This window comes from Lepisosteus oculatus, chromosome 1, assembly GCF_040954835.1.
Source record: "Lepisosteus oculatus isolate fLepOcu1 chromosome 1, fLepOcu1.hap2, whole genome shotgun sequence".
NCBI lineage: Eukaryota > Metazoa > Chordata > Actinopteri > Semionotiformes > Lepisosteidae > Lepisosteus > Lepisosteus oculatus.
The window spans coordinates 10,534,409-10,546,490 of record NC_090696.1 but is presented as its reverse complement, the minus strand read 5'-3'; the positions used below and the strand labels follow the sequence as shown (position 1 = coordinate 10,546,490).

The window sequence follows — 12,082 nt, the reverse complement described above, 5'->3', positions numbered from 1 at the left end:
CTTTGCGCAGATTTCATGATATGTTTATATTTAGGTGTCTTGGCTCAAGTGATGAAGGCGTATTGCACAACGTTTTTCTGTTTAGTATCAGAAAGAAGATGATTCAAGGAATCCTAAGCAATACAAATCAAATGTACAAATAACTCAAAAAAATTGTATCCACTGGGGGGATAAAAAATATAATGGCAGTTGCACCTAAACAAGCCGGTGTTTTTGACAGATTCCGTCACTAAGACATCCACACCTTCCTTCAACAAGAACAACAAAGCAGGGTGCCAGCAAGGCTCTCCATGGGAGACGCTGGTTGTCTTTGCCATTAACCTCAAGCAGCTCAATGTGCAAATGAACATGAGCAACGTCATGGGGAACAACACGTAAGTCATGGCATTTCCTGGCCATTTCTATTACAGATGCTTCAGGGGGCAATTGGGACTTATTGGGACTATGCAGCTATGTTTCATGCTCAGTGCAATTTTTTGATTGTGTAGACGTCTGGTTTATCGTTCGGTTAAAGTATTTCTTAATTCTTTCGTTATTTTTATGGTTTAATGTAAACCCAAGAACAAATTCGCAATGCTGTGGTTGGCACATATGTATGTACAGTACTGTACAGTCTGTGTGTCTTGCTCAGACATTTAACTGTTCTGCCTACAAAATTATCAGTCTAATCTCAGGTATGATGAAATGAGTTTGATAAGCTATCAGATGTCTGGAGGAGAGAGGTATCCTCTTAAAAATGTTTAACAGGCACCCCTGTGTTTCTTGCTTTGGTAAGTGCTTCAACAAAGTGCCAGTTTACTGTTTTATATAGGTGTGTATTTGTAATTCGGTCATTTTAATTTGTAAATTAAATGTCATTTTTAAAAATGAACAGTCTGCATTGTCACTGATTTTCTTTGTTTAAAAGGTGGACAACCAGTGGCCTGAAAAGTCAGGGTCGCCTGTCAGTTGGCAGCAACAGAGACCGAGAGATCAGCATGTCTGTTGGCTTAGGGAGGTCCAAGCTGGACTCTAAAGGAGGCGTTGTGGGAGGCAATATTGATGTTAATACTCTAGAGATGGTTGGTAAGTTACCTGTGCATTGATTACTGCATTATAAGATTGTCGGTAGATAAGATCTTTATTAGCCATATACAATTTCTTGCATTAGGAATTTCTTTTTGCATACCCCAGCTTGCTCTCCATGAGACACAGACACACCGATGGGGAGAGAAAAGCTTGGGGTCAGCACAGGGTCTATGCTATTGTATTTCAGTCAAAGTCTAGAACTAATTTTCTGCAACAAACAGAAACTAAATTCCAGCCACTTAGCCTAGACGTCTCCAGCGCTGGTCTGGACATCCCTATTCCAGTTAGTCTCGTATAAATGAGCTCAGCTGCAGACCTCAAGGGCTGCTGTCTGGCAGCGTTTATAGGTCCTTTTAAAACTCCACCTACTTAAAATCAAGGACTGGCTTGAACTAATTCACTTTGGTAATTAAAGATTAAGAGGTGAAAGGCTTACCAGAAACCTTAGTTGTTGATAAATTAATAAAGTATTCTCTTCAACAAAAATAATCGGTCAATGACCAATTGGTGGTTTGTTAAATTAAGTGATTTACATATTATTTGGGACCATAATTTGTTGAATAAATTTAAATGTCTTCTGACAGTGGTGATTTGATGATTACCCCAAAAACGTGATATATTCAGGCTCACTAGGACCAGGCCTGCAATTGTATCTGTAACACTTCGAGAGAGTTCGTATAGTCTCAAATAAGTTTCTAGTGCTCCCTGCTCAAAGAAAGCAAAATCTGTAAACATTGCTTAAAGGGCTATTATCTTGCAATTTGATACCCTGTCTTCAGTAATATGTATATGATGAACTGAAAAGCCTGGCCAAGATGTGTATTTCATGCTGCTCCCTTCACAGCTGGGGTGGAGGAGTAACCCATTCATTTTGTACTAGTGCACTGCAAGTCCACCTGGCTGTGATCAGAGAGATGTTAAGGTCAGTTTAGTAGCTAGTGGCTACTAAACTGATTTGAGGAAAGTAGTGATCTTCCTTGCACCTATACAGTATCCATGCCTTTTTTCACTGTGCTGATTATGCTTTTTATTTAAAATATGGTAGTTTGTTTTGTTCTACTTTTCCCAACTTTCATTCCTATACTGAAACAAACCACAATTTTATAACAGATTCTGCTGGAGTTTTTCCTCATGGTGTTTTGGATGCTCTATACTGAGTCTCAGTCAAAGTGTTTTATTGTATTATGGCTTATAACACAAAAGCAAATTACAGCATTAGAGCTTTATTAAAGTAGTCCCTTTAAGAGTGGATGCACTGTAGTTACATTGTTTTTATAAATGACAAAGACCCAAAAAGAATAAAGAATGTATTACGTTATCACATCGCTCTCAATATCGCCTTATCCAGTTCAGGCTCACAGTGTCCCAGAAGGCAATGGGCACAAGGTGGGATACACACTGGATGGGACAACGGTTTGTTGCAAGACATATACAGATACAGCCACTCACACTAGGGATAATTTTCCCTGAAGCCAGTTAACCTACCAATATGTCTTTGAATTGTGGGAGGAAACCAGAAAACCTTGTGATACCCACGCAAACACAGGAAGAATATAATAATTCTATGCAGATAGCACCCCAGGAACTGAACCCAGGGGTCAAGTATATACAGTGTATATATATAATTGTGTTATCTTAAAATACAAAATGTGCTCCATGTCATTTCACTGAAGATATTTTTCATCTTTGTGACACATCAGGACTGGCATCCTTCTGTTGGCAGATGTGGTGGTGTTGTGGTTCAGTACCTAGCCTCTAAGTTCTTTATATTGCTTATTTCAGCTCACATCTCCGAACATCCCACTCAGCAGCCCAGCCATAAAATCCAGATCACCATGGGCTCTACGGAGGCTCGTGTGGATTACATGGGCTCCAGCATCCTCATGGGGATTTTCAGCAACGCTGACCTCCAGCTGCAGGATGAATGGAAGGTCAACCTGTGTAACACCATGGATGCAACTCTGTCAGAAAAGAGGTATCCTGTACTCCATCTGTCACTTAGTACAAAGCTAGACCAGGCTCGGCTTTTCCTTTGTAGTTGTGTTACTGGTGCTCTTTTGAAAAACATTTGGTAGTTTTCACTGATTTTTTATTGATTGTCTGAGCTCTGTTTTTTTTTTCAATCACTGTTCAGTTTCAATAATTGAATTCAGTTTAGTTCATTAACTGTGTATATGTGTTTTTCTTAAATACAAAAGTTTGCCGTCATTGCATGTTATAAAGTTGACATTTGGGGATTTATGGGAAAAGCTGGTGCTTTCTAAAAAAGAGGTCTGAGGCTCAGTTCTCATTATCTGCCCGTTATGTATTTTTCAGTGAGATCTTTGTCCATGGAGATCTTCAGTGGGATATTTTCCAGGTTATAATATCTCGATCCACCACCCCAGATCTCATTAAGATTGGCATGAAGCTTCAAGAATTTTTTACCCAGCAGTTTGACACCAGTAAACGGGCTCTTTCCACTTGGGGTCCGGTCCCTTACATACCCCCAAAAGCTCCAGTCAACATTGAAAAAGGCTCTGCAGAACTATGTAAGTGTATTGTCTGTATTTACAGTGCTTTTAAAATATTTACCTAATGTTTAGTGTGACATTTTGTTCTTTTACTTCTTGTTGAATATTATTTAAAAAACGAATGTCTTCATAATGCGGAGGTGGTGTAGTGTTTAGCCTTGCCGCTTCGCAGTGCTGGTGCCCTGGATTCAATTCCACACTCGTATGTTCTTCTCATGTTCTTGTGGCTTTCCTCCCAGAGTCCAAAGACACACTGGTAGGTTAATTGGCTCCTGGGAAAGCCACCCCTGGTGTGAGTGTGTGTTTATGTCCGTGTGCCCTGCATCCCGTCCAGTGGTGTACCGTTAATTGCTCCCCCACAACCCTGAATTGGAAGAAGTAGTCAGAAAATAGATAGACGGATGTCTTCAAAATGTTGGGTGCTGAGTTAGCCAGTTTCCCTGAAGGTGTAGCTATTAAAGGAGATCATAACTCACAGTTCTAGTTATCTGCAGCAATTGCAGTGTAGTTGGTTAGTAATTTTGCTTGCATGGCTCTGTCGTGTGAAGCTGGTAAAAAGCCACCTGTTTTTCAGACCTGGATAAAGCCCATCACCGTCACTGGCCTGGCGTGCTGAAGATGATTGCTGGCTGCCACATCTCCCTCTTCCCGATGCCTTTGCCAGAAGATGCCGTTCAACTGGGTGGATCAATGAGCCTCCATGGAAACCACATGACTTTAGCGTGTTTCCATGGGCCTAATTTCCGTTCCAAATCCTGGGCCCTCTTTCACCTCGAAGAGCCAAACATCGCCTTCTGGACTGAGGCTCAGAAGATATGGGAAGATGGTAATTCTTTTATTAGCTTCTGGTACTCACAAAGGTTAGGCTTCCGAGTCACTTGTTAAACAGCAGTTTAACACTAGAACCTTTATTTTAAAGTTTACGAGCTAGATATTTTTGTGCATAAAGGAGAGAATGGAGAACTGTGAAGGACAAGGTATACAAACTAGAAAATTCAACTTGGATGTTTTTTGTGTTCGGGAGAGATGTTTTTTACTTAGTCTAGTTTTACTTTGCTAACGTATTTGCCTCCATTATCTTGCTTTAGGTTCTAGTGATGACTCCACGTACATTGTGCAGACTCTAGACTTCCACCTGGGGCATAACACCATGGTCACTAAACCCTGTGGAGCCTTGGAGAGCCCCATGGCAACCATCACGAAGATCACCCGCCGGCGTCACGAGAACCCCCCTCACGGAGTCGCCAGCGTCAAAGAGTGGTTCAACTACGTCACCGCCATGAGGAGCGAAGGTAGGGCAGTGATGGGTTGGCTTCCTTCACAATTCTCTCCTCACGCTGTCACATGTTCCCGTGTCGAGGTGCTCCTGGAGAGCTTTTCAAGACTAGGAATAGAATAAATCAATGAGAAAAGACCGCCTTGATGTTTTATATTCAAGTGCGTATGCTGGTCCACTTCAAAAATATTGATATCAAAATGTTTAGCTTAACACAGTATACATCGACTGATACGTTGTATAAATTATTCGATGCTGGTGTTTTTATTCTAGGAAGTGCTTTCCATTCCTAAGACCCATTCACACCTGAAGAAGGCTCCACGGCCAAAACATTGTGTTTTATTTCTTCCTTTTTTTCAGCATGGAATAAACCTATTATTTGTTCCTTTCCATTCATAAGTTAACCGAATTCCCAAAATTTCCCAGTAAATATGTTTCACATGATGTTGACCATCATAAGGTATTTAAATCCTTAGCACAATACAATAGATTAATACAAAAGATTGATTATATTAACTTTGAGTGTGAAATGAATCAGTGGCACCAGGGTGTGCCTTTACTTTAAGTCCTGCATATGCACACTGGTGACATACCCTAATGATAAACTGTTTTGAGAGAAAGCCAGGAATCTTACTGAAATATTCCTTCAGTAATATTCAGGAATATTCAGTAATATTCCTTCATGGTGTTACATGGATGGAAATCCTTGTAACACCAGCGTTACAGTTAAGGCAGTGTGTCTCTGAACTGCATGAAAACCTGCAACAAAGCCTTTTCATGTCCCTTGCTTTAATTGATTGTTAAACAGGAAGATACACACATCCCGTTTCAAAAGGTTATTCTGTCGTATGTAAAAGTTTGGTCAAATTACATGTTTCTCAGAATCTCGAAGTGAAAAGAAGATAATGCAACCTCTGCAGGGTACAAACTTAAACATGACACATTTTGAACATTTTAATGCACAATTACCATTTATTTACTGAATTTACAAAATGGAAAAAAAACAGTGAATATGACATGTACAAACGTTTGTCAGTCAATACTAAGTAACACCTCCTTTAGCAGAAATCGCAGCTTCCAAACGTTTCTTGTAGCCAGTCTTTACATTCTTGCTTTAGGAATGTTGCAGCTCAGAAATATTCTTAGGTCTTCTTGCATGCACTGCATGTTTGAGAATTCCCCACTGATTTTTAATAATATTCAAGTCTGCGGACTGTGAAGATTTTGGGAACCTTCCAAAAACCTTAATCTTTTGTTCCTGTAAGTATTTCATGGTTTTGGATTTTGGATCAAAATATCCAACCTCTTTTCAGCTTCAATTTCTGCACTGGGACATTAGTTTCTAGGATTTGTTGGTTTTTAGTTGAATCCATTCTTCCTTCCACACACACGATATTTCCTGTGCCACTGGCTGTCACACAACCCCAAAGCATAATGGATCCACCCCCATGCTTAACAGTTAGCAAGGTGTTCTCTTCACCCGTTTTTCTCCAAATGTATCTTTTGTGGTTGTGGCTTAAAAGATCACTTTTTGCTTTATCAGTCCACAGCAGTCAGTTCCAAAAAGTTTCTGGCTTATCTAAATATTGATTTGCATATTTATTTATTTTTTCAATCTGTCAAATTAATAAAATAAATAGTAATTGTGCATTAAATTATATATAGAAATATGTCATGTTTAAGTTTGAACCCTCCAGAAGTGGTTAACTTTGAATCCTGCAATTTGACCAGGGGTGCCCAAACTTTTGCATACAACTGTACATGTCTTTGAGAATAACTGCAGTAAAAGAGTAATATTATGGTCCACTTTTGTATTTTTTCTAGTGGTTGTTCTGATTAAAATAATTAGCATTCCTGCTGTTAAATAGTTAGTTCGGTTCCTGGGGTGGTCTCTTGTGTGGTGTTTGTGTGTTCTGCCTGTTTTCACGTGAGTTTCCTCCCATACTCATACATACTGGTAGGATAATTGGCTTCTGGAAAGATTGGCCCTGTGTGACTCTGAAATTTGGGTCTGTGTCCATCCTGTGATGGACTGGCGTTCCATTCCGGCGGGTACCCCACATTGGTGGGATAGGCCTGGGCTACCCCACAACCAGAGAGATTTCCACGTTACCACTTGGTTTTGATCACCTATGGAAGGTGATGTGTTTGGTCCATTTCTGGAATTTCTTCCAGTTTTATTTTGATGACCACAATTTTCTCTCCTTTAAAGAGCTGAACCTCCTGAGAAATGTTGACGCGAACAATCCCGAGAGTGGGGTAGCAGCCAAGAGCTCCAGCCTGCTGAGTGGATTCAGAGGAGCATCGAGCTACAACCACGAGACCGAGACCATCTTCGCCTTGCCGAGGATGCAGCTGGATTTCAAATCGATTCACGTACAGGAACCCGAGGAGCCGTCATTACAGGGTAAGGAAGAAGGGGCTGAAACTAAAGGGCACAGTGTGGCCGGACAGTACATTTCAATTTGATTAAGAAAGGAAGTAAGCCAGTACACCAGCAACAGAGTTTGAACAGTCCTGTGAAAGATGACTTCTGTAGCTCTGATTCTGAAATTAAACATGAACTTTGGCGGCTTGTCCAAAGGGGGGAAATTATTGGATTGTATAAAGTTGGATGATTTTACAAGTACTGGTTGCCTGTAACATCACATTTTCAATATAATATCTTGTTACTGACTTAAGGCTTTTAAAAAATCTGGCTCCATCATACTGTACATCTCTGAATTGCTCCATGTTTACACTCCCTCTCATAGCTGAGTTCAGTTGAGGCTGGCTTTGCTCATTGCAGTAGAACCTCTGGTGACCCTGCTTTTTCTGTCGCTGCTACTTGCTATGGAATGCTTTTCCTCCTGCTCTTCTAAGTTATTTTTAAGTTACTTACAGTAGAATAGTAAAAGCAAAGACAAAGCCACTAGTGATAGAATGAATAGGACATTTTCGCATGTACTGTAAGCGCCTGAAAAAGAAGGAGCCGCTGATCTCCTATTCTGAATTAATTCTGACCCTAAAAAAGGATCGTGTTCTTAGTTCTGTGTATTACCTGCTAATTTTGTGGTCTTCAACAGACGTTTCCTACTATCGTACATTTATAATTGTTCTGAGGTATTCAGCTTGGTGAAATGGTAAAGTTCATTTTCCTTTTCTGCCGATTTGTGATTTTGTATAACTTTTGTGATGATTTTCCAACCCAGAAACCGGCAGCAAGCCGAAGGTGGAGTGCAGTGTGGTGACAGAATTTACTGACCACATATGTGTAACCATGGATGCCGAGCTGATCATGTTTCTGCACGACCTGGTGTCTGCTTACCTTAAGGAAAAGGAAAAAGGTGAGAATAAGGGCTGTGCTGAACTACTTTCTGGCTGCCTTACAATACCGCATCAACCACAGTACAGAATACTTTCAGTACTCGAAACGCTAGATAATGTATAACATACAAGTTTCAATTTCGTTTGGTCTTGAATATGATGTGAGTTATAAAACTTTAAAGGTGTTCTTCAGTATGTTTTGCATAAAATCTGCTTTGGGAGCAGACTGCAGTAATGCCAAAATTACAGAAACAACTGAGCCTGCCTTGCTCTTAAATGTAAAAAGGAATAACAAATATTGCATGAGAAATATGTTATCAAAATCATTTAGATAATTGTAGCATAATTAATGATTCGTGTTACATAAAATATTATTAGGCCAGATATTGCCTGTTTAATGACTGCAAATCTGCACAATTCTAAATCCAGCTTATTTTGATTGCGTTGCAGCTCTCTTTGCGCCTCGTATTTTTGCTGCCCGACCGGGGCAGAAGAGTCCGACCGCCGTCCACGACGAGAACTCCAAGGAAAAAGACAAGGAGGATACGGTGAATTACACGACTGTGGACTGGCGGGAGTTTGTGTGTAACACGTGGCACCTGGAACCCACACTCCGGTAAGGCGGATCGGCAGACGCCTCGTTACCCTGTTCGGGGGCTGCGTTCTGCTCGGAGATGGGTACTGTATCTGTGTGGAGTCTTGCCAATCAATCCAGCGTTCAGCCTGGTTTTATTTTCATTGGAGACGCATTGATCTGAATACAGGCAGAAAAGCCATGGACTATGAAAATGGGAAATATTAAGGGATTTGCAGACATTTGATAGCTTATCTGTCGCTGTGGTTGATTTGATCAGTGTATCGCATTTGTATTTTTTGCCACACAGAAGGAGGGAAGGTGTGGGGTTTACTGTACTGCACAAAGTTTAAGACTAACTTCATGATGTGTTTCACATGAAATGTCACGTTCTTGCCTCCTCCCAGATTTACCAACAATCAGTGGTTGGATTGAATTTTATAAAAAAAGTTTACATAATGGACAACTTAACGTTTTCAGTTAAATTACAGATGAACAGATTTGTCAAATATTGGTCAGGGTGGGTTAAGTAAGTACATTAGGCCCTTTAAGGTCTGAAATGTGGAGATATAGAATAATTGAAACTAGAATTAAGAATGTATATCTGCATAATTTTCCCCCTCTTCATAAATCATAAAAAATGTTCCTCATTTTGAATGTATATAGTTCAGTTAAGAAGTAAAATAGTTGTAAAATATTAAAGGAACAGACATGAATAGACTAAATTTTCATGTGTAATGTATATTGGTAAATTGGTATTATACAAGATTTTTTATTGTCATCTGTATTTAAAATTGTGTTATCTGTTTCTCTAAAATAAGAAGGAATGTCACTTTCTGCGATTTTCATTTAGGGTGTAATGTTTGTATCCCTCAGGTTAATTTCGTGGACTGGCAGAAAGATTGACCCCGTGGGGGTCGATTATATACTCCAGAAACTGGGATTCCATCACGCACGCACTACCATTCCCAAGTGGCTCCAGAGAGGGGTGATGGACCCTCTGGATAAGGTCCTGTCGGTCCTGATAAAGAAGCTGGGCACTGCGCTGCAGGATGAGAAGGAGAGGAAAGGCCGAGACAAGGAAGAACACTAACAAACCCGTTTGGTCTACCTGCACCGCTCTGTGAATTGGATTTTAAAAACGTAACCTTGAAATGTGAAAAGCTGTGTAAAAAAAAAGATGTATTTAAAATAATTTTAAAAAATGCACACACTGGATATTTCCTCACTGCTGTATACTACTACCTTTCCATTAACACTATTATTCCTGAACTACAAGAGTTTGAGCTTAGATGTGTACTAATGGTGCATGCTGCCACTGTATGGAATTTATCAAGTGTTGCAACAGCTGTTGTATTGTGTATATTTTGAACAAAGCCGAATAGGATAAATTGTTAAACTGCTGCTTAGCATTCCTTTTTTTAAAATGAAATGTGCAATAGACTAATGTATATAAAACACTGTATTGACTCTTTAATGTGAATTTCATAAATGTGTTGATTTTCTTAACATAATAAACTCATTGCAATTATGGTATTTCTCTGCTTTCTTGGTGATTTGGAGTACATGTAAGCTTTCAAAGTCTAAAGATGACACCAATGCAGGTTTTAGTCTGCTAAACAGAAGGTAAAATTCTTAAAAACAATGAAGCTTTTGAGTGCACAACCTGGCTTCTCTTTGTTGGAGTTAAAGCCGCACCATTGCCGCATCGTTTAAAGTGATCTTTACCATATTGTCATGTACCATAACGAATTTAAGATTTTTTTTCCTCCCCTATTCGGCCTCAAATTATAATCCAACACAACTAGCATAACACAACTCGGAAATTGGACATTCTTGTGAAGGAAGTCTCGAATCAAGCAGTTATAGAATAGCACGTTTTCCAGAAGGTAGACTTTCTGGAGGGGCAAGGTGCATCAACGTGAAAGATGCAATGGTTTGCACGTAGACAAATTCTTCACGTTCATTTACACAAGGATAAGAAATTTGAACATTCAGGGTTCCCACTCATTTTTACCAACAAAATCCCAAAACCTTCCATTAATTTTTCATCACCTCTTTACCTGCATACATCTTGCACGCCCTGGGTCTTCGTCTTTTTGGAGCCATCGCTTGTATTTTTCATTTGCTAACCAGAGGTCACTGAAATCACATTAACCTGGCATTTTGACACGGATGCTAGGCTAGCTTATGGCTCACTATAAAATTCCCGCGAGAGGGTCTGACGCGAGATAACGTCACCGCCTCTTTTTAAAAGTTTGCTAACTTATGAACAAAATTACATGATACAGCCATGATCTTCATCTAGGGCACCGTTTTCATCTGATGGTAAGGTTTTGAGGGTCAATATCAATAATATCGAGCAACGCAAGACTTCAAATCCCTCACATTGTACTGTACATAGATTTCTATGATACTTTTCAGAGTTACCGTGATTTTTCACAGATTTAAGTGATTTTTGCTAAGGTGCAGCCTTTCTTTTGACGTGTCTAAATCAAGTTCAAGTTCACATTTATTTGTCATTCCAGCCATATACAAGTATACAGTGGAAAGAAATATCGTTCCACCTCGTCCACAGTGCCAATACAGGCAGGACAGACAGGACACTGACAGACATTGTAGGCAGGGTACACATAGTGCAAAGTGCAAATTACAAGGTAAATAAAGCATACAATATACACAACACACTAGGGGGATTTAAACCCTATTTCTGGAATTAGGGTGGATGCAAGTAGATTCCAGGGTGTTGAGGAGCCTGACAGCCTGCTGGAAGAAGCTGTTACAGAGTCTGGTGGAGCTAGCCTCTACACTCAGATATCTTTTTCCAGATGGCGGGAGGGCAAAGAGTTTGTGGGAGGGATGCGAGGGGTCATCTACTATACTGGAGGCCCTGTGTAAGCAGCGTCTGTGATAGGTGACAGAAATGGAAGGCTCAAATGATCTTTTCAGCTGTTTTCACAATTCGTTGCAGCGTCCTGCAGTCTGAAGTGTTGCGATTCCCAAACTAAACAGTGACACAGCTGGTCAAGGTGCTCTCAATGGTGCTTCTGTAGAAAGTAGTAAGAATAGGCTGGGGAAGGTTTGCCCTCCTCAGTCGCCGCAGGAAATAGAGATGCTGTGTTGCCTTCTTGGCTATGGAGATGGTATTGAGGGACCAAGTGAGGTCATCTGTAATGTGTACACCAAGAAACATGGTGCTTCTAACTGTCTCCACAGAGGAGCTGTTGATGTACAGTGGGGAGTGATCAGCGTGGGCCCTCCTGAAGTCAATGATTATCTCTCTTGTTTTATTTACATTAAGAGATAGGTTGTTGTTTGTGCACCAGTCCACTAGTTGCTTCACCT

General features: G+C 40.2%; 1 protein-coding gene across 8 annotated transcripts in view; it reads left to right on the top strand.

The window, feature by feature from the left end:
* Positions 1–10,273, top strand: part of kiaa1109 (KIAA1109 ortholog) — a 116,800-nt gene extending 106,527 nt beyond the window's left edge. For all 8 annotated transcript variants that reach the window (XM_069193468.1, XM_069193705.1, XM_069193653.1 and 5 more), the window contains 10 exons: positions 221–374; positions 908–1,065; positions 2,851–3,043; positions 3,385–3,599; positions 4,156–4,407; positions 4,670–4,873; positions 7,070–7,264; positions 8,049–8,183; positions 8,614–8,779; positions 9,614–10,273. In XM_069193468.1, coding sequence (XP_069049569.1) covers positions 221–374; positions 908–1,065; positions 2,851–3,043; positions 3,385–3,599; positions 4,156–4,407; positions 4,670–4,873; positions 7,070–7,264; positions 8,049–8,183; positions 8,614–8,779; positions 9,614–9,830 — 1,889 coding nt within the window. In that variant the 3' untranslated portion in view covers positions 9,831–10,273. The remainder of the gene's footprint in view (positions 1–220; positions 375–907; positions 1,066–2,850; positions 3,044–3,384; positions 3,600–4,155; positions 4,408–4,669; positions 4,874–7,069; positions 7,265–8,048; positions 8,184–8,613; positions 8,780–9,613) is intronic.
* Positions 10,274–12,082: the final 1,809 nt, after the last annotated feature.